Genomic DNA, 27,555 nt, shown 5'->3' on the forward strand with positions numbered 1-27,555 from the left:
TCTCACATTCCCATGTTCAACTTCCAACACCATCTGCCTGCTACCTTGCCCAGCTTCTAATCCTTTTTTCTTTTTTTAATATGAGTATACTGTCATTATCATCAGACACACCAGAAGAGGGCATCGGATTCCATTATAGATGGTTGTGAGTCACCGTGTGATTGCTGGGGTTTGAACTCAGGACCTCTGGAAGAGCAGTCAGTGCTCTTAACAACTGGGCCATCTCTCTAGCACTCCAGCCTCTAATCTTTAACCCATTGACAATGCTATCTCTTTTTACTTGGAAGAGGGGTGGAGGACGGGGGCTTCTGGATTATTCTCCTCAACCTCCTGTACCTGTTCTTTTGGTCTTGGCTGTTTGCTCACTTCCTCTTCCAGGACACCTTTGCTGAGCTCCTGGGCCCTCTACATGCCTCTCCTGATCTTAGGTGTGAGATCTTCCAACAAAGGGGGCTAACTGCCGATTTGTGGGTCTTCCCTACTGGACTGTAGCTTAAGGAGGACACAGGTTGTGTCTGGCATGACCTTTGCTTTATCTAAGTGCTGGGCACAGAGTCTGGCACGTAGTAGAGTAGGCAGACTGAAGAAAAGACAGATATGAGGTTGGCAGAGAAGCTTCAGGGCTTTGAGATCCCTGGCATCTACCAGCCTAACAATTAGAGGTGGCAGATGGTACAGGTGGTGTACTTTCAAGGGCCAGGCACACTGAATGGGACTTCTCTCTTCCCCCTTGCCCTGTCTCTCTGTTCCCAGTCAGCTTGGGTCAAACCTGATACCCTGGCACAGTTCAATGAGTTCAAGACAATCCTCATCTACATAGTTTGAGATCAGCTGACGATTCGAAAGGTCCTTTCTCAATGCTCCTCCCTCACTAAATCCAAGCCAGGAGCTTAGCAAAGCAATAAATGGATGTGTTTAATGTCAAAATGAATACAACAGGGACAGGTAGAAAAAGCACTGCCCTACGGCGCTCTTCCTAAAACTAGATTTCTGTGAACTCTGCTTTAATCACAATCTCTCATGCATGGCTTGTTGTAGAATGCTAGTCCACCATACAGGGATCAGCTAGGGAAGGTTATCACCCCTCCAAACTGAACTGAGATTGGTCAGGATTGGGGGTGGGGGTGGGGATGGGGGCAGGTAGGAGCAGACACAGCAGTACAAACTGGAAACTTTATTTATTTTAATGAGAAGCCCATATACAAAGAAGGCACAGGATGGGGGAAGCTGTTATAGTACCGTGGGATGGAGGGACAGAGCTGGGGAGTGGGCCTGCCTAAGGGCAGGGATGGGGAAAGGACCTGAGAAATCAGCCTCCACTGCTAGAACAGGGATGCAGCTCCTAGGGGAGGAGAAAGACTAGGTTTCTCAGAAAGCCACAGGCAGCTCAGAATATATCTCTGTGGTCAAGGGAGCAGAGTTAAGTCTGGCCGACTGAGGCAGGGGCTGGGCTCTCCTCTGCTCTACATTCAAGTATCACACCCCACGTGGTCTTGTGGGGATCTCCAGGCCTTGCCCAGGCTGAGGTGGTCAGGATGGGTCAGTAGTCTCTGCTCTTCATCCTACCAATGTCTGCTGCGCCAGGACCCCGCTCCCTGAAGGATGTCAGTCCAAGCACAGTGTGTCCAGGCTGCCCCTGGTTTCTCTTTGTTCCTTTGGGCTGCGTTTCTTGCCAGCTCTATCTGTAGCCACGATTTTAGAGATCCGCTCATAAAGCCCATTCTGGGACCTGCTTTTAGTTCATCACTCTTGGGTCTGAGCACACAGGTCGTAAGAACATCCCCTGGGTAGCCTTTGGTGCGGCCCTGTCCTCCAGTGCATGCCAGGAATTGAAGCTGGGCCTGACTGTCTCCTCCTCAGTAGTTTTATTCTGGACAGTAAACTTCATCCAGTGACAATGGCTCAAGGGGGGTCTGGTGTGGAGGAGAGGTGTCACCACATCAGGGACCTTTTCCTCCTGTCTCCCAATGGAGGCTCTTTGGCTTGATTTTGGCACAGACAGAGACTTGGACATGGTACCCTCGATGATACATCAGGACAGGCCATTAGCAATGGACCTGTGTGTGTGTGTGTCCAGTGTGCAGGGCTGTGCTGTGCTCAGCACTGCAAGGCCTTGAAGGAGATTCCAGAGCCCCAGAAAACATGCCTGCACTGAGGAGGGATAGATGCCTGAGCCTGCTGGTGCCAGCCAAGTGCGTGGCCCCTTTCGGACTGTCAAAAGTCATAATTTATGATAAATAGGAAGGAAGGGAGTGCTGGAAGGTGTGTCAGGGAGGGCAATCAGTAGTATCGGTCCCGAATCTGCCAGCTGGTGACCCAGTGCTTCTTGGTGGGTAGCGTGCTCCCTGGAGGTGGGTAGCGGTCCTCCTCACGGATACGCACTGCATGGTACTTGGGCATAATCCGGTAGTAGCGGGTTGGCTTGAAGAAGTCACACTGGAGTTTAGGCAGAAGAAAAACTGTGTCAGTATCCAGAATTCAACCAGGAGAAGATGTGCGCCCCCCACCCCCCACATACACACCTATGGTCCTTACAGCAGGCCACAATCAAACATCCCAACTTCAGTATGAGACAGGCAGATGAATATCCCCACCCCAGGCCCAGAGGAAGGAGGGGCCGAGGAAGAGACAGGACAGCAGAGGCAGGTGGAGACTAAGGGGCTACAGAGATTGTGAACCAGGAAGATGGGGGTGGTCTCAATGGCCAGTACTAGAGGTGGATAAGATGGTTATCCTAGGGAGATGGTGGGACTCAAGACAAAAGAGATTGGCCTCTCTTGGTTCCCTCCTTCCTTGTGGGAGGAGAGAGGACTTAGAGTTACTGGTGATCAGACAGACACAGGGTCTAGCCCTGACTATTTCTCTTTTCCAGTCCTCCAGAAAGCAGCGCGCTCACTGGAAGGTTTTCCCCGCACCTTCTTGGCATTTTAAGCTCCTGAGAGCCAGGTGGAGGTGGGGGCACCAGGGGCAACTAGAATGGCCTGTGCTTTGAGGTGGTGGACAAGTGAGATCCAAGCAGACCAAGGCAAGAGGAGCAGACAGGACAGAATCAGAGGCCCCAACCAGCTGGGGGTTTGGAGAGGAGGTTCATAGGCCGTTACCCGGGTGGGCCGGGGCAGGGGGGCTGTCCCCCTCAGTAGTCGTCGGTCAGCCTTTCTGTCTCTGACGGCTGGCTCTTCATCTCAGCCTTCTGCCTCTTAGCTTCATACAGGGCACGAGTGCGGGCTCGCTTGAAGAAGCCGCACTGGAGGGAGGAGGTGGGGATGGCCATCAGGGGTGCTGGTAGACCTGGCCATCAGCACTTGGGGAGCTGGGGCTTTAGAGCTGAGGAACCTGGGAAGCTAAGTCCTGAGCCCAGCTTGGTGGGTAGTCAGATACCAGAGCTCCTGTTCCCCTTTGCAGCCTGCAGCTCCCCAGGCATGGGTGGGACTGGAAGCTGGGTTGGGGGTGGGGGGCAGGGAGTATCTGGGAAAGGGCAGCTGGGATGGAGATGAGGAATGGGATGCGGAGCCACGGGATGGAGGAAGGTGGAGGTGAGCAGCGCTGCCACTGGCAGGGGTCTGGAGTGGGAAGTCCCAGGAGGCTGGGAGTCTCTACCTTCCACAACAGGATGATGATGAGCCCCAGCAGCAGCAGCCCAGCCCCCACGGCTACAAGCACCAACCACAGCTCGATCTCAGCGGGTAACTCCTCCACCAGCTCTGAGTCAATGTCCACTGAGAACTGCAGAGGAGAGAGAAGATACTCAGCCTGGGTTAGCCTGCTGAGATCCCTCAAATGGTCACCTCCGTCTCAGCAGGACCCATGTCCCTGTTGTTTGACACTACAGCCACTAGGGGGCAGTCAAAGAGTAAAAGAGCCCCTGCAAGGACTCATTGACACCAGCAGGTTTGCTGGGTCGTTTATTAGATGCAGATTTGGCCACAGGGGCAGGCTCAGATCTGAAAGGCTGGTGGCTTAGTTTGTGACACACACATCTGGACTTGCATACCAACTCTGTTCCTATTAAGTTGTGTGACCTTGCCTAGCATAGTAATCTCATCTCTCTCTAGATCTTTATGTGCTCGGTAGAGATTATTTGCGGCTGCTTTATGGTATAGCCATGGCCAAAAGCACGCATTCAGGAGCTGGGCTACTTGAACTCAAGTCCATCTTTGCTATCCACTGGCTGTGTAGCTTTGAACAAGTTACTCAACCTCTCTCATATTGTCTGTAACCTGGGAATGATAATTCTCTTTCTCAAGCCTCAAGGGCTGCTGGGTAAGATCAAACATGATTAGCATGAGCCAACTGCTCCTAGTGAGACCTGCTCCATGGCAAACTCTTCATAATTATTAAAAACAGGCAATCAGCATGTTTTTCCCCTCTACAGTGGCATGCATGTGCACATGTATGTGTATGTATAGGTTAAATAGCTCACACCAGAGATTCTTGGGACCAAAGGTGTTTCAAATTTGGGATTTTGTTTTATTTGTGGCTCAAAAAGTCTCCAATCTGGAACGTTTGCAATTCCAGTTTTTAGAGTAGAACTTCTCTAGATGATAGTGCTTAATTTTCACTTCTTTTAAAATTATTTTGATTAAAAAAAAACAGCTAACAGAGAAATTAAAGGTTTCCAGTAATTCCATGCTCTGGAAAAGACTGTTTCCTCCATCTTAGTGTATGCTGGTGATCCCAGCAGGAGGCAAGAGGATCGGGAGTTCAAGACCAGCCTGCACTACAAGAGTCCCCACCTCCAAAGAACAAACAACAAGCAAACAAACAAGCTGGCATAGCCTTTGATCCTAGCACTGAGAGGCAGGGGCAGGTGGATCTCCATGAGTTAGAGGCCAGCCTGGTCTACTTAATGAGTTCTAGGACAGCCTGAGCTACACAGAGTGACCCTGTCTCACAAATGAATGAATGAATAACAGAAGTGCATAGTAAATCTCTGTGATGAAGTTTTCTATGTTAAGGAGGTCTTGTTACGTTAGCCCAGGCTGGCCTCAAACTTTTAATCCTATCTCAGCCTCCCACATGCTGAGATTATAGGCTTGCATCCATGTGCCTTCCCAAGCTATCTCTATAATGTTTAGTACATCTGGCCCACATTGATGGAATCACACTACATGCACACTTCTGCAAGCTTCATCTTCCCCCAATTTTTTTATGAATAACATCATCTTTCTGTGTCAATTGATAAAAGCCAACCTGATTTCTTCTGAGGACCGCACATGCACAGTCATTGTAGAAATGGGTCACATTTTATTGAGCAAGTTTCCTACTGACAGACATTTAGATCCCTTCCAATTCCCTACTCTTATTAACAACACTAAAATACCCCCACATTTTTATTTATCTTTGCGTACTTGTCCTGTTAGCTCCTTGAGATATACGACCATGTGCTAGATCAAAGGGAATGGGCGCTTTAAATTTTAATGAATATTGACAAATTCATCTCTACAAATGAGCCACCAATTTATACCTGTCAGCAGGGCTTCTCGCCACCTCGAATCACTTGATAGCGTTTCTCTTTTTAGTATTCCAATCCAAAATAGGCAGACAGCTCTTCTTTTAAGGTTCCTTTGTTTAATTTGATTTTTGTCTGTTAGTTTTTTGAGATGGAGTCTCAGTATTTCGTAGCCTTGATTGGCCTAGAGCTAACCATGTAGACCAGACTGGCCTTGAACTCACAGTGATCCTCCTGTCTCAGCCTCTAGAGTGCTGGGATTAAAAGTGTGCACCAGCAAGCCCAGCTAAAGGGTTTTTCTGTTTTGTTTCATTCTGTTTTGTTTTGTTAAGACAGGGTTTCTTTATGTAACCACCCTGGCTGTCCTGGACTTTGCTTTGTAGACCAGGCTGGCCTTGAAGTCAGAGGTTCACCTGCCTCTGCATCAAGAGCACTAGGGCTAAATAAAGGTGTGTGTCACTATGCCCAGCCATGTTTTGCATTTGTGTATTGTGTGGGATATGTTTATTAGTGCAGACTGCCCTGGGGGCCTGAAGAGGTTGCCTGGTCACTTGGACGTAGAGTTTCAGGCAGTTGTGAGTCACCTGATGTGTGTGCTGGGAACCAAACTCATGTTTCCTGCAAGAGCTTTTAACTACTGACCCATCTCTCCAGCTTTATGTGTAAGTTAAATGCTTATATTCCATCTCACAAACATTCCCTTTGCAATACTATCTTTCACGTTGAATTCTTAAAACATATCCATACTTCTTCATATCCCTTTGGAATGTGTCCTTTTTAACTTATCTTCTGTTGTATGTGGATTTACAGTTTCGTATAATCTAGATTTTCAATTCCTCCTTTGTGACGTTGGGCTTGTGATAAAGTAAAAGCCACTTCTGGCAGCTCACACCTTTAATACCAGCACTTGGGAGGCTGAGGCAGGAGGATTGTTCTAAAAGTTTATGACTAGCCTGGGCTACATAGTGAGAGATTATGTCCCCCAAACAAATCCAGAGTGCCGTGAGATGGCTCGGAGGGTTAGGACACTTGTTTTCAGGCCTGACAACCTAAGCACAAGTCTTCAGACACACACGGTGCCAGTGGGGAAGCAATCCTGCCAGGTCTCTTCTGACTTGTGCACACACACTGCAGTGCACACACTTCCTCCCCAGAAAAGTATCATAAAACTTTAATTAAAAAAACAAAAACAAAAACAAAAAATGGGGCTGTCCTTGCAGAGGGTCTGGGTTTGAGTCTCGGCACCCACATGGCTGTCTGTTAACTCCAGTTCCAGGGTCACGCCCTCTTCTGGTCTCTGAAGGCACTGCACAGACATGCATGCAGGCAGAGGAGGCATACCTATAAAAATGATAACTAAACTTTTAATTACAAGTTAGATAAATAGCTCGCTCTCCCCATGAGTAAGGGTAGGGGTTACTATTAAATTAGTCTTTTATTTTGGCACACATTTAATTCCTACCTTTAAATATTTCATTAAACACCAAGGTGTTAATTTTTTATTTTTGTTTTTAAAGATTTATTTATATATAAGTACATTGTCGCTGTGTTCAGACACACCATAAGAGGGCATCGGATCCCATTACAGATGGTTGTGAGTCATTATGTGGTTGCTGAGAATTGAACTCAGGACCTCTGGAAGAGCAGTCAGTGTTCTTAACCGCTGAGCCATCTCTCCAGCCCCCACCAAGGTGTTTTGTTGGTAGTATGAGGTGACTTGTCTTTCTCAAATGTGTTCTCCTAGTGCCGCCTAATAATATCTCAAGCCCTTGATGTTCCTGCCTCCGCCCGAGTCCTAGGATTACAGAGCGTCGCCAGTGTGACACTTCTCTACTCACTAATAATGCAGACCAGAGCTGGCGAGGGGGAAAAAGTGCTTTCCTCACAGGTCCAGGGGCGATCTCCACATGGGCACCCTGGAGTGCACGCCTGCATTCTCACCTACACAGCATCTCAATAAATTATTTGCTTTTTAAAGCCCAGGCACGAGCCAGGCGGCAGTGGCGCTCACCTTTAATCCCAGCATTGGGAGGCAGGGGCAGGAGGATCTTTGGGAGTTTGAGACCAGCCTGGTCTACAAATTAAGTTCTAAGCCAGCCAGGGATACATTGTGAGACCCAGTCACAGAGGAGGAGGACAGGGGGAAGAGGAGGAGGAAGGGAAGGAGGGGGGAGGAGGGAAAAGAAGAAGAGGAAGAGAAGGAGGGGAAAGAAGAGGAAGAGGAGGAGGAGTGTAATGTGACTACATTTCCCATGTCCAGCCCTTTCCCGCCCTTCTTCATCCCCTTAACTTACTTTAGGAAATGCACCCCGGAACCCTTCACCCGCCTGTTTACCTCACTTTGTGCATTGCCTATGCATTTCCACTTATCTCCTTTTCACAACAAATCATTAGCATCCTGTCATATTTCTTCTTCCAACTTAGCACATCCCCCCCTGCCCCCACACACACACCCCAGAATTTCCTGAATCTCACTTGGACTGGGATAATTTTAAAAGACCTGACAGTGAGAGAATATTGGCTTTTCTTTTCTCTATCCATAACTTTAATTTTTTTGTCGCATGTTTATGTTTATCATTATGTTATTATTATTATGTTATTGTTGTGTTTATCCCCAGGTGCTACACACTCTTTCAGCCATACATTCGTGCATTGTTACTGTTCACGATTTGTTTGATGGGTTCAGTTTTGTGACACAGTCTTGCTATGTAGCCCAGACTGTCCTTGAGCTCACCAAGTTGCCCAGGCTAGCCTCCAACTTGACTCAATCCTTCTGCATCAGCCTCTAGAGCAATTCCAGTACAGCCAGTCCTTCTTAATTTTTATTTATTTACTATTTTATTTTATTTGGGGTGTGGTTTTTTGAGACAGAATCTTCTTATGTAGTCCTGGCTATCCTGGGACTCACTATGTAGATCAGGCCAGCCTTGAATTCACGGAGATCCACATGTCCCAGTTTTCCAAGTGCTGTGATTAAAGGTGTGTGCTATCACGTCCTCTCTCCTACCTTCAAAATGTGTGTGTGTGTGTGTGTGTGTGTGTGTGTGTGTGTGTACATCCGTGTGTGGGTCCCCCGTGTGCCCTCTTGGAGATCAATGCTGGATGTTTCTCTATCATTCCTTCTCTGCCTTTTTTTTTTTTTTTTTAATGTAGTATCTCTCAGTGAACTTGTAGCTATTTTGTCTACACTGGCTGGCCAGCAGCCCCCAGCATTTCCCTGCCTTCACTGACCTATAGCTGAAGTTATACACATGGGCCAGCATGCCCAGCTTTTAACTGGATGCCTCGGTGCTTTGGATCCAAATTCAGGTTTTCATGCTTGTTGAGCAAGGCCTTGGCCTGTCCAGAGCCATCTTCCCAGCCCCTCACTTTAAGTTCTGAGGCAGAATATCAGTAAGTTGTCCAGGTTGGACTTGAATTCACTATAGCCTAGGCAGACCTAGGACTTAATGATTCTCTTATTCTGTCTCCCAGGAAACTAAGGTGGCAGGCCTCCAGCATCAGGACCAGCATCACTGTCCTCTAAGAGATACCCTGTGTGGCCTGGCCTGAGGCTGCATCCCTTGTTAACTACTCACCCATGTGGTCTTGTTCTCCATGTTGATGGTAGGAATGCTGGTTCTCAGGAACAGGGTAGCCCAGCCATCTACCCTGACTCTGTCAAAATCTTTGTAGTCCTACCAAGAAGATAGAGGGGTCAGAACTAGCAGCTGAAGTCTCTCTTAGCTTCCATCTTGACTCTACACTCTCTACCCTCTTCAGTGCTCCACTAGACAGCATCCTCAGAGGATCTGTCATCCAGCCTCTCCTGAGCACACAAAGGCCTGCCATTCACTATGTGCACCAAGCCCCATGCCGATGCCAGGACAGGCAGGGACGGTCAAGATCTAGGTCAGGCTCCTGGACTAAATCTCCCCAGCAACTGTTTCTAGTACATAGCCACGCCCCTTCATTTACCTAACGTGACTTTTGTGATTCACTGTTGGAAACTGAGTAGATATGACAAAAACCAATCACGTAGCCAGAAAGATTGATAGTCTAGTCTTAAGAAAAGGTTAGACTATGTAGCAAGTAGAGGCTGGTGTAAGAGTGACCGTAACTATCCAAGTAGGACAGGTGACCCAGGTAACTCCCCGGAAAGGCATGTCTTATTCAGAGGAGAGCACTCAAGCTGCTGAAGTTAGCTAGGATCGCAATGATGAGAAGGGAAGGTTACTGGAGACCTGGATGGCTGAATAGGGAAACCACACACAAGCTGGCATTCTAGTGGGCGAGGGCACGAGGGGCAAGGCGCAGAGAGAATAAAGCTCATTTTGTAAGTATTTGTGTTCATGCACATACACACAACCATCACACCGATGGGCCACAGTAACAGACATGTGCAGAACATGATACTCTTTCACACACACACACACACACACACACACACACACACACACACACTCACACACTCACACTTGCACACACCTGGTTTCAATCCCTCTCTGTCACTCTCCTCACCCAAGTGGATAACAATAAAGGCCTCCAAACCCAGCACAAACCTCAATAAAGGTGCTGTTCCACACCCGCGCCTTCACGGTCACATTGGTAATGTTGGAGGCATCTGGGAGGGGGCACTCCAGCCACACGCAGCGGGCGCGGCCATTGGAACAGGTCTGAGGAGGACAGATGGGAGACAGCCTGAGCCTCTAGGCCCAATGCTGGCTCCTCACCTTCTACCCTGCTAGACCTCTTCCCAGCCTGGAGTTCACTGTTTGCTCATAAACATCCCTCTGCATTCAAGATGCATTCTCCGGCCCAACTCATCCGACTCAGAACACAAACTGCTTAGTCCCTGCCCAGGTAGAGTGCAGCCTCAGAAACCTCTCCCAAGCCAAGCACTTTGAGTGCTGTCTGCTGTCTTGGGATACCCCTGCCTGCCACCTCTCTAGCCAGTAAGGCCTTCCCTGGATCTCCATATTGTCTTCTCAACCTCTTCCTACACAGACCACTTTGCTCTGCACATCCTCCTGCCCCTCCCCCACACCAAATGCCCAAGCTACACCCAACAGGGTGTGAGGTCTTGGAATCCCACAGCACTTCTTTGGGACCACTGTGTTGGATATGCCCTAGGGTAGGCAGTAAGTCTGGTTGTTGGGGTTTTTTTGTTTGTTTGTTTGTTCTTGTGGGGTTTTTTTTTGGGGGGGGGGGATCTGGAGGCTCTTGAGGTCCAGTCTATAGCACCTCTCTAGACTGGTATCTCTGTGTGAGTGATCTCTATCACCTTTGCCTGTGGGCCCCTGATGCCCATGCGCCTTGTGACAGGCTCTGCAGTCCTCCCCACCTCTGCCCTGGCCACTCACCAACACTGTCTCGGACTTGGCTTTTTTGGCAGCAGCTAGCGTGACAGGTGGGGAACCCTGGTCTTCTCCCCCTGGATCCAGTTGTCTCCGCCGGCGCTGTGGGGATAGTGGCTTGACTCCAGGGTCCTGAAGAGGGCAGAGATATGTTGGGAAGGCAGAGAGATAGAATAGTTAATGGGAGACAAGAAAGGGACAGGGAATAGTCAGGCTCCCAAAAACCACCGAGATGGCCAAGAAGACACTGGCTTTCTGCCCCCAGCATGCAAACGAGACACATGGACGACTCCTGACGATGGACTTACAGACAGAGTAAGGTTGAGAGGGTTGACAAGGTTTCCATATGGCTGGCAGGGCCAGGACCCATTGCTATGAATGGTGATCTCCGTGGGGTACAGCAGCCATTTGCCATTGGTAACTTCATACGGCCACTCCAGACCTAGAACCAGTGTGCCCAAGGCTGCCAGCCCATCTCCCACAGGGCTCACCTGTGGGCACACATGACCCGTGTGTCATGGTTACCATCCTTTGGAAAACCACCCACAAGGCAACAACCCTAAAACCTTCCACTTTTGAACCCCAGACTCAGAACAGTCTCCCCATTGTCGTTCGGAAGAGTCGCCAGCCGGGACCCCGGAGTTGTCCTTACCTGGAATTCGTATTTCAGGGGACTTCCCACATCCGTCACAGTTTTCATGGCAGCCTCACCCACTACTGTCCCACCAAAGAAGCTCTGCAGCCGATGATTCATCCTGAGTAAGAAGACACCCTGGGTCAAAGCAGACAGGAGGCCAGAGCCCTGCCAGAGGGGACTGCAGTGCCACCCACCTGACGCCCTCTTCTGACCTCCACGGGCACCAGGCAATGCACATGGTGCACAGACACACATGCAGTCAAAACACTCCGTATACATGAAATAAAATAAATCTAAGAAGAATTTTTTTTTAAGTTTAGGGTGGCTGGGGAGGTGGCTCAGTGGGTACAGCACTTGCTATCCAAGAGTGAGGTTCTCAGTTTAAATCCCCCCCCCCAACCCACTAAAAATCTGAGTGTGGTAGCACACGTCTGTAATCCAAATGCTCTTAATGTGAGATGGGCGGTGGACCCCTAGGGAGCCCATGGGCCAGCTAGCCTGCATATGCATTCTCGTAGGCAATGGCCACAAACAAGGTGACCCCCTGCCTCACACAAGGTATAGGTGAGATACAGCACCTCAAATTGTCCTCTGACCTCCACATGTTTTCCACAGTATGCACACATCTGCATTCTCACACATGCCTGTGCTAATGCACACCATACATACACACACATAGAGATAAATCTCGGGAAAATAAAGTAGGGAATGAAAAGAAAGGGCAGAGACCATCCCCTTAGCCCCAGGCGCTAATGCTGTCCCTCCTACATGTGTTACAGGAAACAACAATGAGGCCGTATTAGTGACCATGGCTATCAGGAAATGACAACCCAGGAGGACCCCAGACTAAGGGAAGTGTTAGGGGAGCTTAGATGGCACCTCAGGGAGAGGGAAGCCCTGGCTCAGGCACAGAGGACTGGGAACAAAGCGGTACCCACAAGCTGAGCGAGGCCTGGAGGGTGTAGTCCACCTGCAAAGTCAGGATCATGGGCTGCAAGTTGTCCTGGTGACTTGACCTGAGGAGAGCATGCAGGCGGTAAGAAGGAGACCCAGGATCTGAGCTCAGCCCTGATCAGGCTACCTTCACGGGCTCACTCACGTGGACAGTTGCAGATGTGCCTGAAGGTCCCTCGTGTGCAAAGTTACCCCGGTGACCTCAAAGGCAATGAGCAGCTCCATCTAACATGGGGTCAGGGAAACAGACAGGAACATTGAAACACATGGGGGAAGATCCAGGCGAAGGAATCTCCATCCCTCCCCCTTAGCCATCTCTGTCTCCTATCTCAGTGATAAAATCGTTGGACATCACTGCTGTTTTGGGCATCTCTGCTACTTTGGTGAAACCTTAAACAAGTTCCTGAGACCTTCTAAAAAGCCTGCATTTCCTATCCTGTGAAATACGTGTTGTATTAGGGAAAGCTGAGATGGTACATCAGATAAAAGACATAGCGTTAGTTGTGGGGTGAGCACAGCATCAGGGCTCAGCCCAAGTGGTCTCCTTGCTTACACCTTTCCTTGAATCGTGCAGTTTCCTAGTGGCTCCATATTTTAGTCTCTGGGTCTCTTCTCACCCCCTGTTGTGCCTTCCCCTCCTCCACTCTGGTTCTCTGCTTCAGGAAATCCCGTGAATTGTGAATTGGGCAGCTAAGATGGCGAAAAGCTCGCTAGGAGAGGAGGATGTGGCCAGGTCTCACCCTCTGGTTCCGTTTGAAGGGGTTTCCTAGCTCGCATGAGATGGTCTTATTATTAGCTTGGCAGGTCCCAGCCTGAGGAAAGAAAGCAAAGAAGGCCAGGGTTATACTCCGACCTACTAGGGAGCAGTTAGAAGCCCCGAAGGTAGCAGAGGTGCCCCAGTTCTGAAAATGGTCAGCACACCCCAGCAAACGATAATTCAAATAAAGGCATGTCATATACAGCAAAGTGCAAATAGCGTGGACAGCCGGCACTCACCGGGCGCACCGAGGACAGAAGCAGAGCGGGTGACACCTCTAGGGTGAGCAGTGCCTCGTGAGCATCTTCCCCAGCCCGCTGGCGGCTCGGCGAATTGGTCACATTGATGCTCAAGAACAGTTTCTTAGTGTCTCTGCTGTACTGGAGCCTGAAGAAAGGAGCCTGGGACTAAGCCAAAAGCCTTACCTCCACAAGGCTCCGCCCCTCGGGCTAGCTAGGAAAGCCATGGGGGTGGGGGGCAACCAAGTCATCCCAGGCAGTCTTAACTCTGACTAAATTAAAGGACATGCTCACATCCACCCTACCCCTGCCCAGTGACGCCTTTCCCGTTCTGTCAGCCAATGAGGCCCGCCTAGCCCTTGACCAATCAGGGTCACCCAAATACCACCTGCTTAGAGACTGCAGCTGCTCAGACACGAAGGCTGCTCGCATCTGCAGGTTGCTGTCACACTTGTTGTCTGGCCCGCACTCCTTCTGGAAGTGGACCTGGGGACAGTGGAAGGCTTGAGGGACTACAACCCACACATCGCCTTCTGACCCTACAGCCCTCCTGGCGCGGAGAGGTTCTGCTCACCTCAGTGAGATTCTCCATAGCCTGTGCCTGGTTGAGCACTGGGTAGGCATCCAGAGACCGCAAGCCCAGCTTGAGGCGATCAGGCATGCGCAAAGGTAAGGAGTAGTTCATGGCAATGACGATAGGGCGGAGTTTATCACGAACGTTGTCCTGGGGAAGAGGGTGTCGGGAACACAGTCCCCAAGCTGAATCCTCCCAACTCATTAAACCCTAGCCAGACCAAGACCCAGGGAGGGGATGGGCTTCTCTCTACCCTGATCCTCCAAGTTAAGCTGAACCCCCTCCCCCCACTGATTCAATCACCAAATTGAGACCTACTATCTTGCACTGCCCTGCCTCCCTGGGACAGGTGCTCCCCTTTACTTTAATGGATCTCCAGGTCTATTTCCCCAAAGAGGAACTGAGCTTGTCCTGAGTTGGGGACCCATCCTTCCCAGACTGGGCCAGAGCCAACACCTCTTTTCCAAGGTGATAAGCCCGTTGGCCCCATCTCTACGTCAGGATTTATCTTCCTCCTAACATAGGCGACCTACTGTGTGCAGCCATCTTACCAATCCATATTTACCAGACCGACTTCCCAAAACTCTGTCTTTGGGGATACCCCTGTCTTTGAGTTAGAGAGACACTGGCCACCTCTCCCAGAGATCTCAGAGGCCCCCTCTCCCACAGCATCTCCCTCACCATCAGCAGTAACTCCAGTGTCTGGCAGTGTGTCTCTGGCATAGAGAAGAAGCCATGGAAGACAGACGCCTGGCTTCGGGCAAATCGGAGCCTGGGTGGGCGTCGGTCCCTGTCAGCCTCCAGTGTGTAAGCCAGGGCTGTGGACAGACAGGGCACTCAGCAGATGGCCAGGTGAACACCCCCCCATCTCTTTCCCACCTGAGCACCCTGTGCCCAGTACTCACTGATGTTCCTCCTGTAGTTGGGGTTCCCAGCACTCTGGTTGTAGGCAAAGCACAGCTCCACCTGAACACTGTTGGGGAAGAGGTGCATAGCAGGGCCTGCTCACAGTGGGAAGGAGAGTCATGTCCTACATTTCACTCCTGAGCTAGGCAAAGAACTCGAGACCCTCGTGAGGGGAAGTGGGGAATCTACAGAGTTGCAGTGACTTCTCACTGCTTCTAGAGGTCACCAATGGGGAAACTGAGGTCCAGGGAGCAGCAGGTTTTGTCTGATGTTATCAGGTGGTCTTGGGATCTCCAGATCTTTTGTCTCTGATTCCCTGACTTTCAGCTTTGCCTGCCCCCTCCCCTTTTGCTTTCAGACTGATATCTACAAAAAAAGCCCTTAGGGTCACTATTAATGTATCACACACACTCTATTAGCAACTGGGTTTTTTTTGGTAGTGGGTTTTTGTTTGGTTTTTGTTTTGTTTTACACTTAAAGTATAGACTACTGTGCTTAGGATATTTTTTTGGTATAGCATCTTATTTAATAATCTCGAAAACTCTGTTAATTGGTTATTACCTTTTATATGTTCTCTTCAGCTCAGACTAATAATTTGCCCATCCATCCACCCAAGATCATTCCTTTTTCCCTTCCTTTCAGCCCTTATTCATCAGAGTTCTCCTTGCTCTCCCCCAGCAATGAGTGGCTGGACTTTGAGCCCAATGGCCCAGAGCCCCTGTTTCTAAGCTTATGTTCACCATTAGCTCCTGCAAGGAACTTTGCCTTTGAATGAGATTGGATAGGAAATATGTTGCTGACCCTAGAATTCAGCTGCTGATGGTGGGACATCAAGCGTGTCTGGGGGAAGGGCTTAGGGCCTAAGGGGTGGGGAAGAAGAGCTGGGCTGACAGTCTCACCAGGAAGTAGCTGTACAAAGTGAGGGGTCCAACACAGCTGGCCTGGCCACCAAAGTCCTATAAAGGATATTGATGACAGGTCGGGCCCTGTAGCAACAAGAAAGCAGGCAGACATCAGTATTTCATTTCCTGCCTACCCCAGGCCAGGGCTGGGGTTCAGGTTTCTGGAGATCACTGCCCAAAGATGGGTAGAGCTAAGCCTCCAATGAAGTTGAGATGGAGAAGAGACATGATCCTGCCCAACCTCCTAGCTCACCGCAGCAGCACAATGTGGTCCGACAGGCTCCCCACTAGCAGGTCTGGGTAAAGGTTTTCATCCACATCCATCTTCCCACTCAGAGAGTAGCCGAAGGTGGCCAAGCCAGGCAGTCCTAGTTTCTCTCCATGGATGATCTGAAGCCAAGAGGAAGTGGTAGGGGCGGGCTCTGAGACATGCCTGAAGGAGGAGGCCCAGGGGAACAAGAGTATCGGACGTGTCCCCGCCCGTTCATACCTGCTGAGGCTGCCTGAGGAGACCCCCGGAGCTGCTGTGGTAGATGTATACTTTGCCCAAGCCCTCAAATGGAGCGCCCACAGCAATGTCTGAGGAGGAGAGACAGGGCAGAGTCACCATGCAGACCGGGCCCCATAATTCCTTCACTCTCTGCTCCAGGCCACTGAGCCCAGCATGACGGTGACCTCACCCTGGCAGAAGTATTCAGAGCAGCGGAGAAGGAACCTCAGAGCTCCAGAGCTCTGGTGGATGGAGGTTCAGGAAAGGGGAAGACACTTCCTCAAAGTCACACAACAAGTTATGCGCTCCCCAGCATAACTCAGCATTTCTCAGTTTCCATATCCCCACCCCCTACAACCACCTCTCTGGATGCCTTGGTTCTTCTAAGACATTTACTATCAAGACCAGAAAAGAAGCCACTCCCTGTTGATAACTAATAACACAGCATTCACAGCACCCATTTCATTTAACCCTTACAAGAATGTTGGGAGTAGAGTGCTATTGTCTACTATTATGTATTCCCCCCCTTTTTTTAAGATTTATTTATTCTTTATATATAAATACACTGTACTTCAGACACACCAGAAGAGGGCATCAGGTCTCATTACAGATGGTTGTGAACCACCACGTGGTTTCTGGGATTTGAACTCGGGACCTCTGGAAGAGCAGTCAGTGCTCTTAATCGCTGAGCCATCTTTCCAGCCCTATTTTTTCCCTTTATAGATGAGCAGGCTCAAATCCCAAGGCCACACAGCCAGGAAACTGGATTCTACATACAACACCTGAGTGGATTTTGCTTCAGTTTAATAGAACTTCATGTGTCAAGACTTTTAAAATGCTAAGCAATGCCTCGTCAAATAAACTCAACACGTTTGATGATCTCAGTCTTTGCTGGACTCGTCGGCTATGTTTGATCTGAGGCCAGGGTGGCTGGAAAAGATGCCAAGGACAGTGAGCAAACCCTAGGCTGAAAAGAACTGACCCCTCTGTGGAAAACACTAGGGCCTGTTGGCTGACCTTTCTGGAAGCCATGTCTGCCTCCTGAGAAGCTCTGCCTTCCGTCCTTGGCCTCGCGGCTGACCTTTGGTAAGCTAAGTGCTTCCACAGTATTGGACTCATATCCTAACGTGTTCTCCCTGTGACTTCTCCCCTGGGGCCCACAGAACACTGACAAGGCAATGGCACTCTACCTAGGGCTCCCTCCTTGTCCCAGCCCTTTCTTATCACCTGATATGGTACATTTTTGACTTTACCTCCCCAGGTTTCCTACCTGCTTCCACCCCATATCCCCCTCCCCAAGAATGACCTTCCAGAGTACCAAGTCGCATATAACACCCCTGCTCCAAAGAGTTCTCTAGATACCTCCCACCTTACTCTCACTATGACCCAAACAGAAAAGCCCCATTTCCGCTGCCTGGCTTTCAGAGCATCCTCCAGCTTGTCCCCAGCGTACACCTCGGTGGTGTACATGACATTGTTCCCGTGCTCACGCTGTATGCTATCCGGGCCTCTCTTCTGTGCACTCTCAGTCCATTTATCACTCACTCCACAGACCACAGACTAGACCCCAGGCTAGCCTCTGTACATCCTCTCTATTACATCTTTGAGCTGTGAGTCCCGTCAAGCAATGTAGCTGGTGTTCAGTCAGTAAAGGAGGGATACTGACTCCTACCCTGGAATCCATCCTGGTTGATGTCACCGATGCTGGCTATAGAGACGCCAAAGGCAGAGCGACTGGGGCCATGAAGCAGGAGGGAAGGTTGATCGGGGAAGGATGTGCCCGCCTGGTTCATGAAGACATAGACCGCACCGCCTACCTCCTCTTTCCGTTCGAAGTAGTAGGGAGCACCCACCAGGAGGTCCTGCCACCTGCACAGGGGAAGAGTGGGAATGGAAGTGTGAAGTTGGCCCCGACAGACATTGCAAATGTCATCTAATGAGCATGAGGTTGCCAAGGGCCATGCAACTCAGCAAATGACATGTTTGCCCACAGTCCACGAGAAGGCCAGCAAGACCCGCCAAACGGAAAACACATGTCTCGAAGAAATCATGCAGGCGAAGATCACACCCCGCCTCAAAAAAAAAAAAAAAAAAAAAAAAAACAACACCCCTACCCCATTGGCACCTTGTGAATGACAGGTACAGACAAGCAAGCACAGGTATCATGCAAATGACATGCAAAACGTCCAGACTCCCTTAAGAAGTTACTGAGACCTTGAAAACAGTTGAATGCAAATATGTGAATGCCAAGCTTCTACTTCCCTGATCTAGCTTGAGCAAGCCTGCCACCCCGCCCCCCCCCCACCTCTCCCCCGGCCCCCGGAGGATGCCCCGTGTCCCTAGATTCTCACCCATCATTGTTCAGGTCTGCCAGGGCAATGGCACTGCCAAAATAAGCGCCCACCTGCGTGCCCTTCAGCACCTGCTTTCTCCGCAGGTCTCCACCTGACTCTTGTTTCAGCAAGAAGACAGCGCCCATGTGCTGGTGCCGTGGGGCACCTGTCACAACAGTGATGTCCGTGGGATGGAGGATGGCACTGCCTACCTGCACCGTGTACCCTGGGATGAGGGGGGAATTGTTTAATCAAAGCCCCAGAAAATGTGTCCCCTGCTATCCTGAGCCGGTCCTCCTTGTTGTCTACCCTTAAGTATCTTCTATTCCTCTAGGCTAAGTTGAGTAGATCAGTGGACCACAGACCCAGTTGGAGTCTTCCTGGCACACTGGGTTTTGAGCTTTTGACAGAACCAACTTTGCATCTGAAAGCCTAAACCGTATGCAGAGTCACGAATGCAGGTGCTAATTGGACTAAAAGCCTCTAATGTTATCTGTCCTATAGTGTCACCCCACAGCACACCAGGGGTGAAAGGGCCAGTGTATTAGGGATCAAAGTGGCTTCTCCCATCCAGCAATGGCCACCAGCTCTGAGCTTACCAATATAGAGGTTTCCCTGGTCCTCGGAGCCCCTGTAGCTATATTCAGACAAATCCCAGTCCTTCCGCTGAATCATGTAGCTGTTTCCTGCAGAAGGATTGGGGAAGGGGAGCAGGAAGGATTAGTCACAGCCCTTTCTTCTACCATGCCCACCTCCCCATAGCAACAATAGCCTGTGTGAGCACTGCTCTGATAAATCACTTCCTGGGTTGTTTTTATTGTTGTTGTTTATTTTGTTTTGTCTTGTCTCGTTCTCCGAGACAAGGTTTCTTTCTGTAGCCCTGGCTGCCTTCAATTCTCAGAATTCTGCTTGCCCCTGCCTCCTGAATGCCGGGACTAAAGGTGTGTGCCACCGTTGCCTGGCTGATAAATCACTTCCTCTTTAAGAATTATTTTTATTTTATTTAGGAGGTGGGTGGTGGGTGGGATGGGGCTGGAGAGATGGCCCAGTGGACAAGCACGCTGGCTGCTGCTCTTCTAGAAGACCCAGGTTTGATTCCCAATACCAATGGTAGCGCACAGTGGTCTGTAACTCCAGTTCCAGGGGATCAGACAGGCCTTGAGCCTCAGGCCTCAGCCTCCCAGCTGTTGGCATGTAAACTACATGTGTTTATGTGATTAGAGATATGGACGCATTGCCTGCATGTATGTCTGTGCGCCAGCTGCATGCAGTGCCTGTAGAGGCCAGAAGAGAGCGTTGGGTCCCCTGGAGTTACAGTTGTAGACAGTTGTGAGCCACCTTGTAGATGCTAAGCCATCTCTGCGGCTCTCTAAGCAAGGATCTCGAGACGATGAAATATTCTGTAACCTCAGAAGGACAGTCCTGTAAGTACTGACCAAGACACTGCTTTTACCTTATGATGAATGATTACGAATATGGGATGATGAAGAGAATATGGAAGGCCAGAAATTTCATTTGATCCTGTTTGCTTTTAAGAAGATACCTATAAATACTAAAATAAGGGGCTGGAGAGATGGCTCAGTAGTTAAGAGCACCCAGGGATTCCAGAGGACCGAGGTTCTGTTCCCAACGCCCACATGGCAGCTCAATACTGTCTGTAATTCCAGTTCCAGGGCATCTGACACCTCACACCTGTGTACATACACAGAAGGTTTAAAGATGGCACATGTAAAGCCACTGGCACACACTGAGTGCTTTAATACTGCTGTTGGCCTGGGGCCCTGTCTCTTGTGACTCTGACCCTGGCTGTGGCTTACTGACGGGTGATCTCTGTTGCACACACTTCTCCCAGATCCCCACCTTTCCAGTTGTAGGCACCAGGGGCACCGAAGTATACAGTGTTCTGGGTAAAGCCGCCGCTGGTGCCCAGCTGGCACATGCCGGTCTGCAAGTAGTCGGTGTTGCTGTTACACATCTCGTTGTGGTATGTCTGCCAGTCGTCGCCAGGGTCGAGCTGCAGGTCATTACCTCGTACATAGCATTTGCCCACCATGCGCCGCTGGTCTTCTAGCCCAGACCACAGCACCTTGGTGTACCGATGGGCACAGACCTGGGGACCCACAGACATACACACATGGCGTTAGCCATAAGCAGGGAACACAGGGCAAGCTATAGTTCCCACCCTGGGCCCTGCTGGCTTTGTGAGTCAAGGGCCAAAGTGGATCTGACTTCTTTTTTCTTCCTGTGGGTATGCTGAAACCTGTACCTCTCTATCCGTTACACTGGAATCAAGGGTCAGGAGCAGGTCTGGGGAAGCCAGGAGGCATGGATTTGAGAGCAGCTTAGAGATCTTGGTGAAAGGAACTGGACAATGAGGGAATGTGGGACTTAGGCTCCTGGGTCTAAAACGAGCTATTTACAGAGAGATTAGGGCACTCATTTCTCTTGTCCCCAGATAATCCTGTTGTTTAATGAAAGGGCCATTTTAAATTAATAATAACAATAATAGTATTAATAAGAACAGTGAGCACTGTTTGTTTGTTTTGAGACAGGATTTCTCTAAGTAGCCCTGGCTGACTTGGAACTTACTATGTAGACCAGGATGGCCTTGAACTCAGAGATCCACCTGCTTCTGTTCTACCTCCACCCGGCTCAGCTAACACTGAGCACTTACTACGTCAAGCATAAGCCCCCGCTCTTCTCATACAGCAACTTTCAATTCCTTTTCATCTTACTTTTTGTATATGGGTTCTTTGCCTGAATGTCTGTGTTCTCTGTACATCCTTGGTGCCTGCAGAGGGCAGAAGAGGGCACCAGATCCCGGGGAACTGGAGTTGAATCCAGCATTGGGAGACAGAGGCAGGCAGATCTCTGGATTTGAAGCTAGCCTGGTCTACAGAGTGAGCTCCAGGCAGCCATGGCTACACAAAAAGTGCTCTGAACGAGCCTCTGGGCTATGCAATATCTAGAAACAGGGGGTGTTCTTGTTTATCCGCTCTTTCTGTCCCAGCTGTAAGCATCACCAGCATTTCCCATGGGCTTCCCCTTAGGCGCTGCTAAACTTGTGGTGCTTGGAACACAGTAGGTGCTAGATAAGTATCTGTTGACTGAGTAAAGGTGGGTTAGTAGCTAGTCCTACAGTCTACAATCACTTCAACAAACTTCTAGACACACACCCACAAACAACGGGGGGGGGGGGTACAAAAGGGTGGTCTAATGAATTGATTGACAACCTAAAGCTTACAACAGTGTTCTCAGGATAGAAATCACAGCAGTGACGAATACAAGAGTGGTGACCGCTCAGAGGTGGCACAGAGAACTTTCTGGAGTGATGTAACTATGTTCTGTTTCATGGGTGTTACTGACATAGGCTTCTCGAAATCTGCCCTTTTCACTGTATGTAAATTTTATATAAACCTAAACAATGTCTGTCTGGGACACAGAAATTGAGATTCCCAAGGGCTGACATTGAAGAACTGTCAGCAGCAGAAGGTGACAACTGACAGCAGGGAGTGGCACTCAAATCTGTGCCAGGGTGAGCCAGGGCCATCAGGGCTGTGCCTCTTCCGGCAGCCAGCCTCCCAGGAAGGAAGGCCTGCCAGCGCCCAACTGCCTGGGGCACTCTCTGCCCTTTTCCCCCACCAAGTTCTCTCTGCTCTTTCCCACGGAGGGTGAGCATCCATGCAGGTCACCCAGGACCTGCACCATGTCCAGCCTTGGGAGAACGCCACACAACCCTCTCCCCAGAGTGCGGGGAGCAGGGAACACACACACTTGTAAAGACATGAGACCGCAGAAGTGGACATTTGCTAAGGCCCCAGCCATCACAGAGGGTCCCCTACCACCTTCTGCTGTCCTCCCTGGCTTTGGGAAGATGATGCTAAGTATTTACTTACCAGGACTCTACCTGCAGGACCCTGACTGGCCACAGTCACTCCAAGCCACATGTCCTCAATAATATGATGGTCAGGGTCACCTGCAAGAAAGGGTCATGAACTCAGATCCCTCGTTCCTTATTCTGGCATCCAAAGCCTCCTGAGGGTAGCAGCTCTCTCTCCTCTGTCCTGTCTGTCACTGCTCTGAGCTCATACTCTATGACCTTCCCCTTTGTCCTACTTGTCTTCCCAGACTGACAAGAAACAAATCAGCTTTCCTTTTTATTTTGTTTTTGAGCCAGGGTCTCCATCTACATCACAAGCTATTCTGGAACTCACTTTGTAGCCCAGGCTAGCCTTGATCTCACTGTCTTTTTTGCCTTAGCTTCAAGTGTTGCCTCTGCCAAGCTCCTGACTGAGCTCTGCCCCCAGGTTCTTCTTACTTTTCTCTGAAATGTCCATCCGTTCACAGTCGTTCTTGAGGGCAGTGAGGGGACACAGGTACACGGCGCCAGTCCGGTTGGTATAGGCATCGTTCACTGCGAGGTCCCGGGGAGCACCGGCCAGAAGGCTGGGAAAAAAAGGCAGGTGGGTCAGCCTGACTTTACAAGCTTCCCTCTTGCCAGCTTGCAAATCGACAAGCTCTGGGCATCAGTAAACCTTGGCTCTGTCTTCCGTAAGAGCATACCACAGAGGAAGGCGGGCCAGGAAACACACACTGAGTAAGGATCTCACAGGGAAAGCATGGAGGTCCGTACACAAGGTACCCTGGCCTCAGTGTAAGGACAATGGCTAGGGGTCACCCAATGAAAAGGAGGTGGGAGGGTACAATATGTACAAGGGCCAGGAAGCATGAGCAAGCCAGTGATTCAGGCACCAGCTCTCTGGACAACAAGAACCCGGGAAGAATATTGGGGGAGGCATACGAGCCAGGACAAAGGCCTTAGAGGAACCACAGAGGGACCCCAGGCAAGGCAGTGACAAGATCGAATCTGTGGTTTGTTTTTCTTTATTTCATTCTTTTTGTGAGACAGGGTCTACAGCCCAGGCTAGGATACTCCGTATTCAACCAAAGATAGCCTCAGACTTCTGATCCTCCTGTTTCCACCATTCAAATGTTGGATTTTCAGGTATGTACCACCATGCCCAGCTTTATGTAGTGCAAGGAATTTAATCCAGAGCTTCCCAAATAAACACCGGGTAAGCATTCTGCCCCATGAGGTACATTTCAACCCCAGATCTTAGCTTTTGAAGGAATCCTTTGGCCTCAGAAGTAAAGGGAGTTGTGAAGGACATGGCATTTATGGGTTCGAGTGCTGGGGGCATTAGAGAAGGCAGAAGAGAGAACCTGTGTAAATATGTGTAGGCTGTTGAAAGCCTGGCTCTCTGGACACTATCGAGCACATAGGTCTGGGAGGCAGATTTCCAGGTGTGCTGAGTGATACCTGCACCCGCCCCACCCTCACCTCAAGACAAGCACACCAGTTTGGGGTGGGGCTGGATACCAGTGTGGCCCAAGAACAGAGTCCCAGTGGTGGGAGTGGACAAGAACTATCTGTCACCTTATCCTCAGAATCCATCTTAAGGGACACCAAGAAATTCCCAGAAGGAGGCTAAGACCCTGGATCCCCATCCCACACCAAAAGGGTGACTTAGGCAGGGCAGACAGGGGATTGGTCCTGAAATCTCAGGACTATCCCTGAGTATTTATAAAAGAAAATCTCCAGCTACCACAGGCTATGTGAATAGTATCTGGGGCAGTCCAGCTTTAGAACCAAGCTTTTTCTTGTACCTTCTCCCTATCAATGTTCTTAGAATGTGGCCTTTGTCACCTTCCCGCCAACAGCCAACTCAGCTTCCTGGGTAGCAGTCCTTCCCAGGTGCTCCTCTGTTTAGCCCAGCAACACTGTGGCCCGGAGGCTCCCAGACTCCAGGCCTCTGGCCAGTTTGGAAGTGCTGAGCAATGGCTGTGCCTACAGGCCTGCTTTGAACCTGGGAGTGAGAGCTGCGGGGACTAGGCAGGGCAGGGCCCAGGCATGCTGGGGCTTGGGGTACTTCCACCTACGAAGAGTCAGGAATGCATTGCCTGGAGGTACTAGGAAGTGGGTGGACCGGACCAGTACCTCTCATAGGCAGCTCAAACATCACCCTCTCTGGTTGCTGTTCCTCAGGGCAGGGACAAAGCTTCCCCAAACAGAGTAGTGTTCTGAACACCATAGGGAGGAGTAAGGGAAGAGATAAAACAGCCAGACCATTAGCCAATTTCTGTTTAGGCTAGGGAGGGTACCTGCCTGACCACCCTGGCTTGCCACAGGTACACACCCACCCCTGGCATGCTTGACAAGGGAAAGAAGAAAGGGCTTGTGGGAAAGGGACACCTCAGCCTGAGCTAGGGCCCTGCTTCTGGGATAATTTCCTTTCCCTGTGAGACTTGAGTGTCTTTATCTATAAAATGGGAACCCCAGATGAACTTCCTGTTCTAGGATTTGGGGAAAAGGAATGGGTTCCTGCAAAAAAGGCTCCCTGACGAAGAAGCCACGGTGCGCATAAACACTGTTGCACTGGCCTGAGCTTCACTCCAGACTCTCCAGGGACCCAGGAATTCCAATACTGCAGGTTAGGGAACCTGACACAGAGAAAAGGACAGACTACTTCATTGTTTAGAAGGAATGAGGGCTGAACGAAAGTAGGACTTCCACATCCTGAGGATATCAGGAGGTCACTGGGGGAAGGGATGGATAGGATGGTGTCAGAAAGAAGCTCAGAGTTGGCTGGAGGTGGGGTCTCTTACGAGGAGCCTAAAGACCCTGTAGGCTTCGGTGGATGAAAGGAAGCCCTGGGGAGCATACGATGTAATGTATGTACTACCATCATGGCTGCCACTGCCCTGCCTAACTTGTCTATCAGGAGGTGTCTGAGGAGCAGGGTCTCCATGCCTCCCAAGTCTGACTTCGCTAGGAGGGAACAGAGTGGCCCCTCCTCTTAGCTGCCCGAGGAATGGAACAGGCAGAGCCAAGCACAAACCATGGCTGGATTAGAATAAGACTCCATACGATCTTCGAATTCTTGTTCTTGTGAGGTGCCAGCTTTGTGCCCACTGGTGGGGACAGGGGGGGCCAATTCCCTAATCCCTAGGCTCCTCCCTCCTGAGAGATTCCAACAGGAGCTCCCCCACACCCTTTAGAGTATTTTTAGCTCCTTCTTGGCCCACTCAGAGGCCCCTTTAAGGCCCTCTGGCTCCCTGCCCGGGGTTGCAGTGGTCTACAGCCAGAAGCCTGCACACAGATGGGGGAAGGGGATTCAGAGGGTAGGGTTCACATTCCTCCAGCCAAAAGCCAGGTATGTGTAAGGTCAGGGTTAGGGAATCCCTAGACGGGAGCAAACCTTCGTGGTATGTAAATTAAAATGCAACGTACTATGTGTGGCTATTGGGTCCAGCTCAAAACAAAACAAAACAAAATCTAAAAAATGGACCTCCCCCAGACCACCACTGAACCCACCCCCCAGCCACATGCAGAGGGGGCATAGATAAGTGGGGATGCCTAGGCAGAGCTCTCAGGATAGGACCTCCATCTCCTGGAGTCAAGCTGAGCTTGGGGGATCGGAGAGCATCCTAGGAAGCAAATGGATGGGTAAAATGGAAGAGCAAGAGCTCTCAACAGTCACCTCCTCACCCTTTCATGTGGCTCCAACGAGAAAGCCCCTCCTGGTCTCTGGGGAACCTCTGAGCTCCAAGCCCAAGAAGTGAGGCTCTTCTCACAGGCTGCCCAGCTGTCCACACCCCCATTCCTCCCAAGCAGTTCAAAACTGAAAGAATAACTGAAGAAAATGGCTTTATCTGCAAAGGCTGGAGAATGGGGCCCAAGAGAGCTCAGGACATCTCACCCCAAAGAGGAAGAGGCCCTCGGGATTCTGGAAGTGGGGTGGTGCAGAAAGAAAGTCTATCCGATTCAACTTCCTCTCAGGGAGAAATGGGTGGAACCTATGGGGACATCTGGGGAAGCCCCCAGGGACTTTTTTGGGGTCTTGGTTACTGTTCACCTCGGATGCAGGCGTGGGAGTAGGTGAGGCAAAAGCTGTTCCAGCCTGAGTAGGAAGTCAGTTCTTGGATGCCGCCTCGATGCCAGGCTGCTTGATTTAGCCACCTCCCTAGAGGCTCTCCTATGGCGGCTGAAGCCGCTGCCCTTGCCATCCTCCCCTCCCCCTCCTCATGCTGCCCACCCAGCCCCCTCTCCCCTGGTGACTCAGCCCTAGAGCCAGAACAGCAAGCTAGAGGGAGAATGAGAAAGATGGAAAATAGAGTGTCTTGGTGGGACCTTAGGTGAAAAAGGATGGATAAAGCTGATTTTTGTCACTTCTCCCCTCCCTGGGTTTTCAGTAGGCATTCCATATTTGACCCTTTGAACTGTCTAACCTCAGTCCCTTCACTGCAATAGACGGGGTCTTACTATATAGCCTGGACTATCAGCAAGGTACCAACCCTCCTGCCTTTCTCTCCTGAGTCGTGGCAGACCCCACCGGATGCTCATCCTTCTGTGCTGCTTCCTTTTCTTCAAGATCAGCCCCTTTCTCCCTCCTTCCCACCTTAAAATCCTTTGGCCTGGAATGGCCACCAGAGAAAGCCAGCAGATAAGGCTAAACCACATTCAGGCCTTGTGCCCACAGCCACAGCTGCTGTGCCATTTCTACTGGCACGAGCCACGAAGGCTGCCAGGAACCCGCCCTGCCCAGGGAGCATGTTTCAAGGGAGCCCAGCAGGTGAGCCAGGCTCCTGCCTACCTCAGGCATGACCTCATTTCCAGGAGCCGCTCCCTCCCAGGTTTCCCAGACACCCTCACTTCCAGTGGAGAAAGGGAGGGGAGCCCAGAGAAATCTCCACACACAGCTAATGGGGTCAGGCCAGATCGAGAGGGAAAAACAGAGCAGGTGCAAGAAGGGTCAGTAAACACCCCCCAAATGAGCAGTTCTTTTCACTCTAAGGGGGGGCTTATATAACAATAGCGAGCCAGACAAGATGGCACAAGCTTTTAATCATAGCTTGGGAGACAGAGGAAGGCAGATAGACCTCTCTGAGTTCGAGGCCAACCTGGTCTACAAATCGAG

The 27,555-nt window shown here is 50.4% G+C and overlaps 1 protein-coding gene across 3 annotated transcripts in view; it reads right to left on the minus strand.

The window, feature by feature from the left end:
* Positions 1 to 1,180: 1,180 nt before the first annotated feature.
* ITGA3 (integrin subunit alpha 3) overlaps positions 1,181 to 27,555 on the minus strand; it is a 29,549-nt gene continuing 3,174 nt past the window's right edge. The window contains exons 1-25 of one of the 3 annotated variants that reach the window (XM_080922277.1): positions 26,127 to 26,235; positions 22,896 to 23,023; positions 22,474 to 22,553; positions 20,438 to 20,687; positions 19,177 to 19,263; positions 18,596 to 18,803; positions 17,917 to 18,113; positions 16,245 to 16,333; positions 16,008 to 16,144; positions 15,752 to 15,838; positions 14,852 to 14,919; positions 14,628 to 14,764; positions 13,947 to 14,096; positions 13,761 to 13,858; positions 13,373 to 13,520; positions 13,117 to 13,188; positions 12,522 to 12,601; positions 12,361 to 12,438; positions 11,438 to 11,540; positions 11,094 to 11,276; positions 10,792 to 10,917; positions 9,991 to 10,104; positions 9,028 to 9,126; positions 3,598 to 3,723; positions 1,181 to 2,436 (exon numbers count right to left, since the gene is read on the minus strand). In XM_080922277.1, the coding sequence (XP_080778403.1) occupies positions 2,281 to 2,436; positions 3,598 to 3,723; positions 9,028 to 9,126; positions 9,991 to 10,104; positions 10,792 to 10,917; positions 11,094 to 11,276; positions 11,438 to 11,540; positions 12,361 to 12,438; positions 12,522 to 12,601; positions 13,117 to 13,188; positions 13,373 to 13,520; positions 13,761 to 13,858; positions 13,947 to 14,096; positions 14,628 to 14,764; positions 14,852 to 14,919; positions 15,752 to 15,838; positions 16,008 to 16,144; positions 16,245 to 16,333; positions 17,917 to 18,113; positions 18,596 to 18,803; positions 19,177 to 19,263; positions 20,438 to 20,687; positions 22,474 to 22,553; positions 22,896 to 23,023; positions 26,127 to 26,134 (3,009 nt within the window). In that variant the 5' untranslated portion in view covers positions 26,135 to 26,235 and the 3' untranslated portion in view covers positions 1,181 to 2,280. Of the gene's footprint in view, positions 2,437 to 3,101; positions 3,245 to 3,597; positions 3,724 to 9,027; positions 9,127 to 9,990; positions 10,105 to 10,791; positions 10,918 to 11,093; positions 11,277 to 11,437; positions 11,541 to 12,360; positions 12,439 to 12,521; positions 12,602 to 13,116; positions 13,189 to 13,372; positions 13,521 to 13,760; positions 13,859 to 13,946; positions 14,097 to 14,627; positions 14,765 to 14,851; positions 14,920 to 15,751; positions 15,839 to 16,007; positions 16,145 to 16,244; positions 16,334 to 17,916; positions 18,114 to 18,595; positions 18,804 to 19,176; positions 19,264 to 20,437; positions 20,688 to 22,473; positions 22,554 to 22,895; positions 23,024 to 26,126; positions 26,236 to 27,555 lie in introns of those variants that run through there. The other 2 variants (XM_080922276.1, XM_080922275.1) reach the window with 2 other exon arrangements.

This window comes from Micromys minutus, assembly GCF_963924665.1.
Source record: "Micromys minutus genome assembly, chromosome: 10".
In the NCBI taxonomy this organism is placed as follows: domain Eukaryota; kingdom Metazoa; phylum Chordata; class Mammalia; order Rodentia; family Muridae; genus Micromys; species Micromys minutus.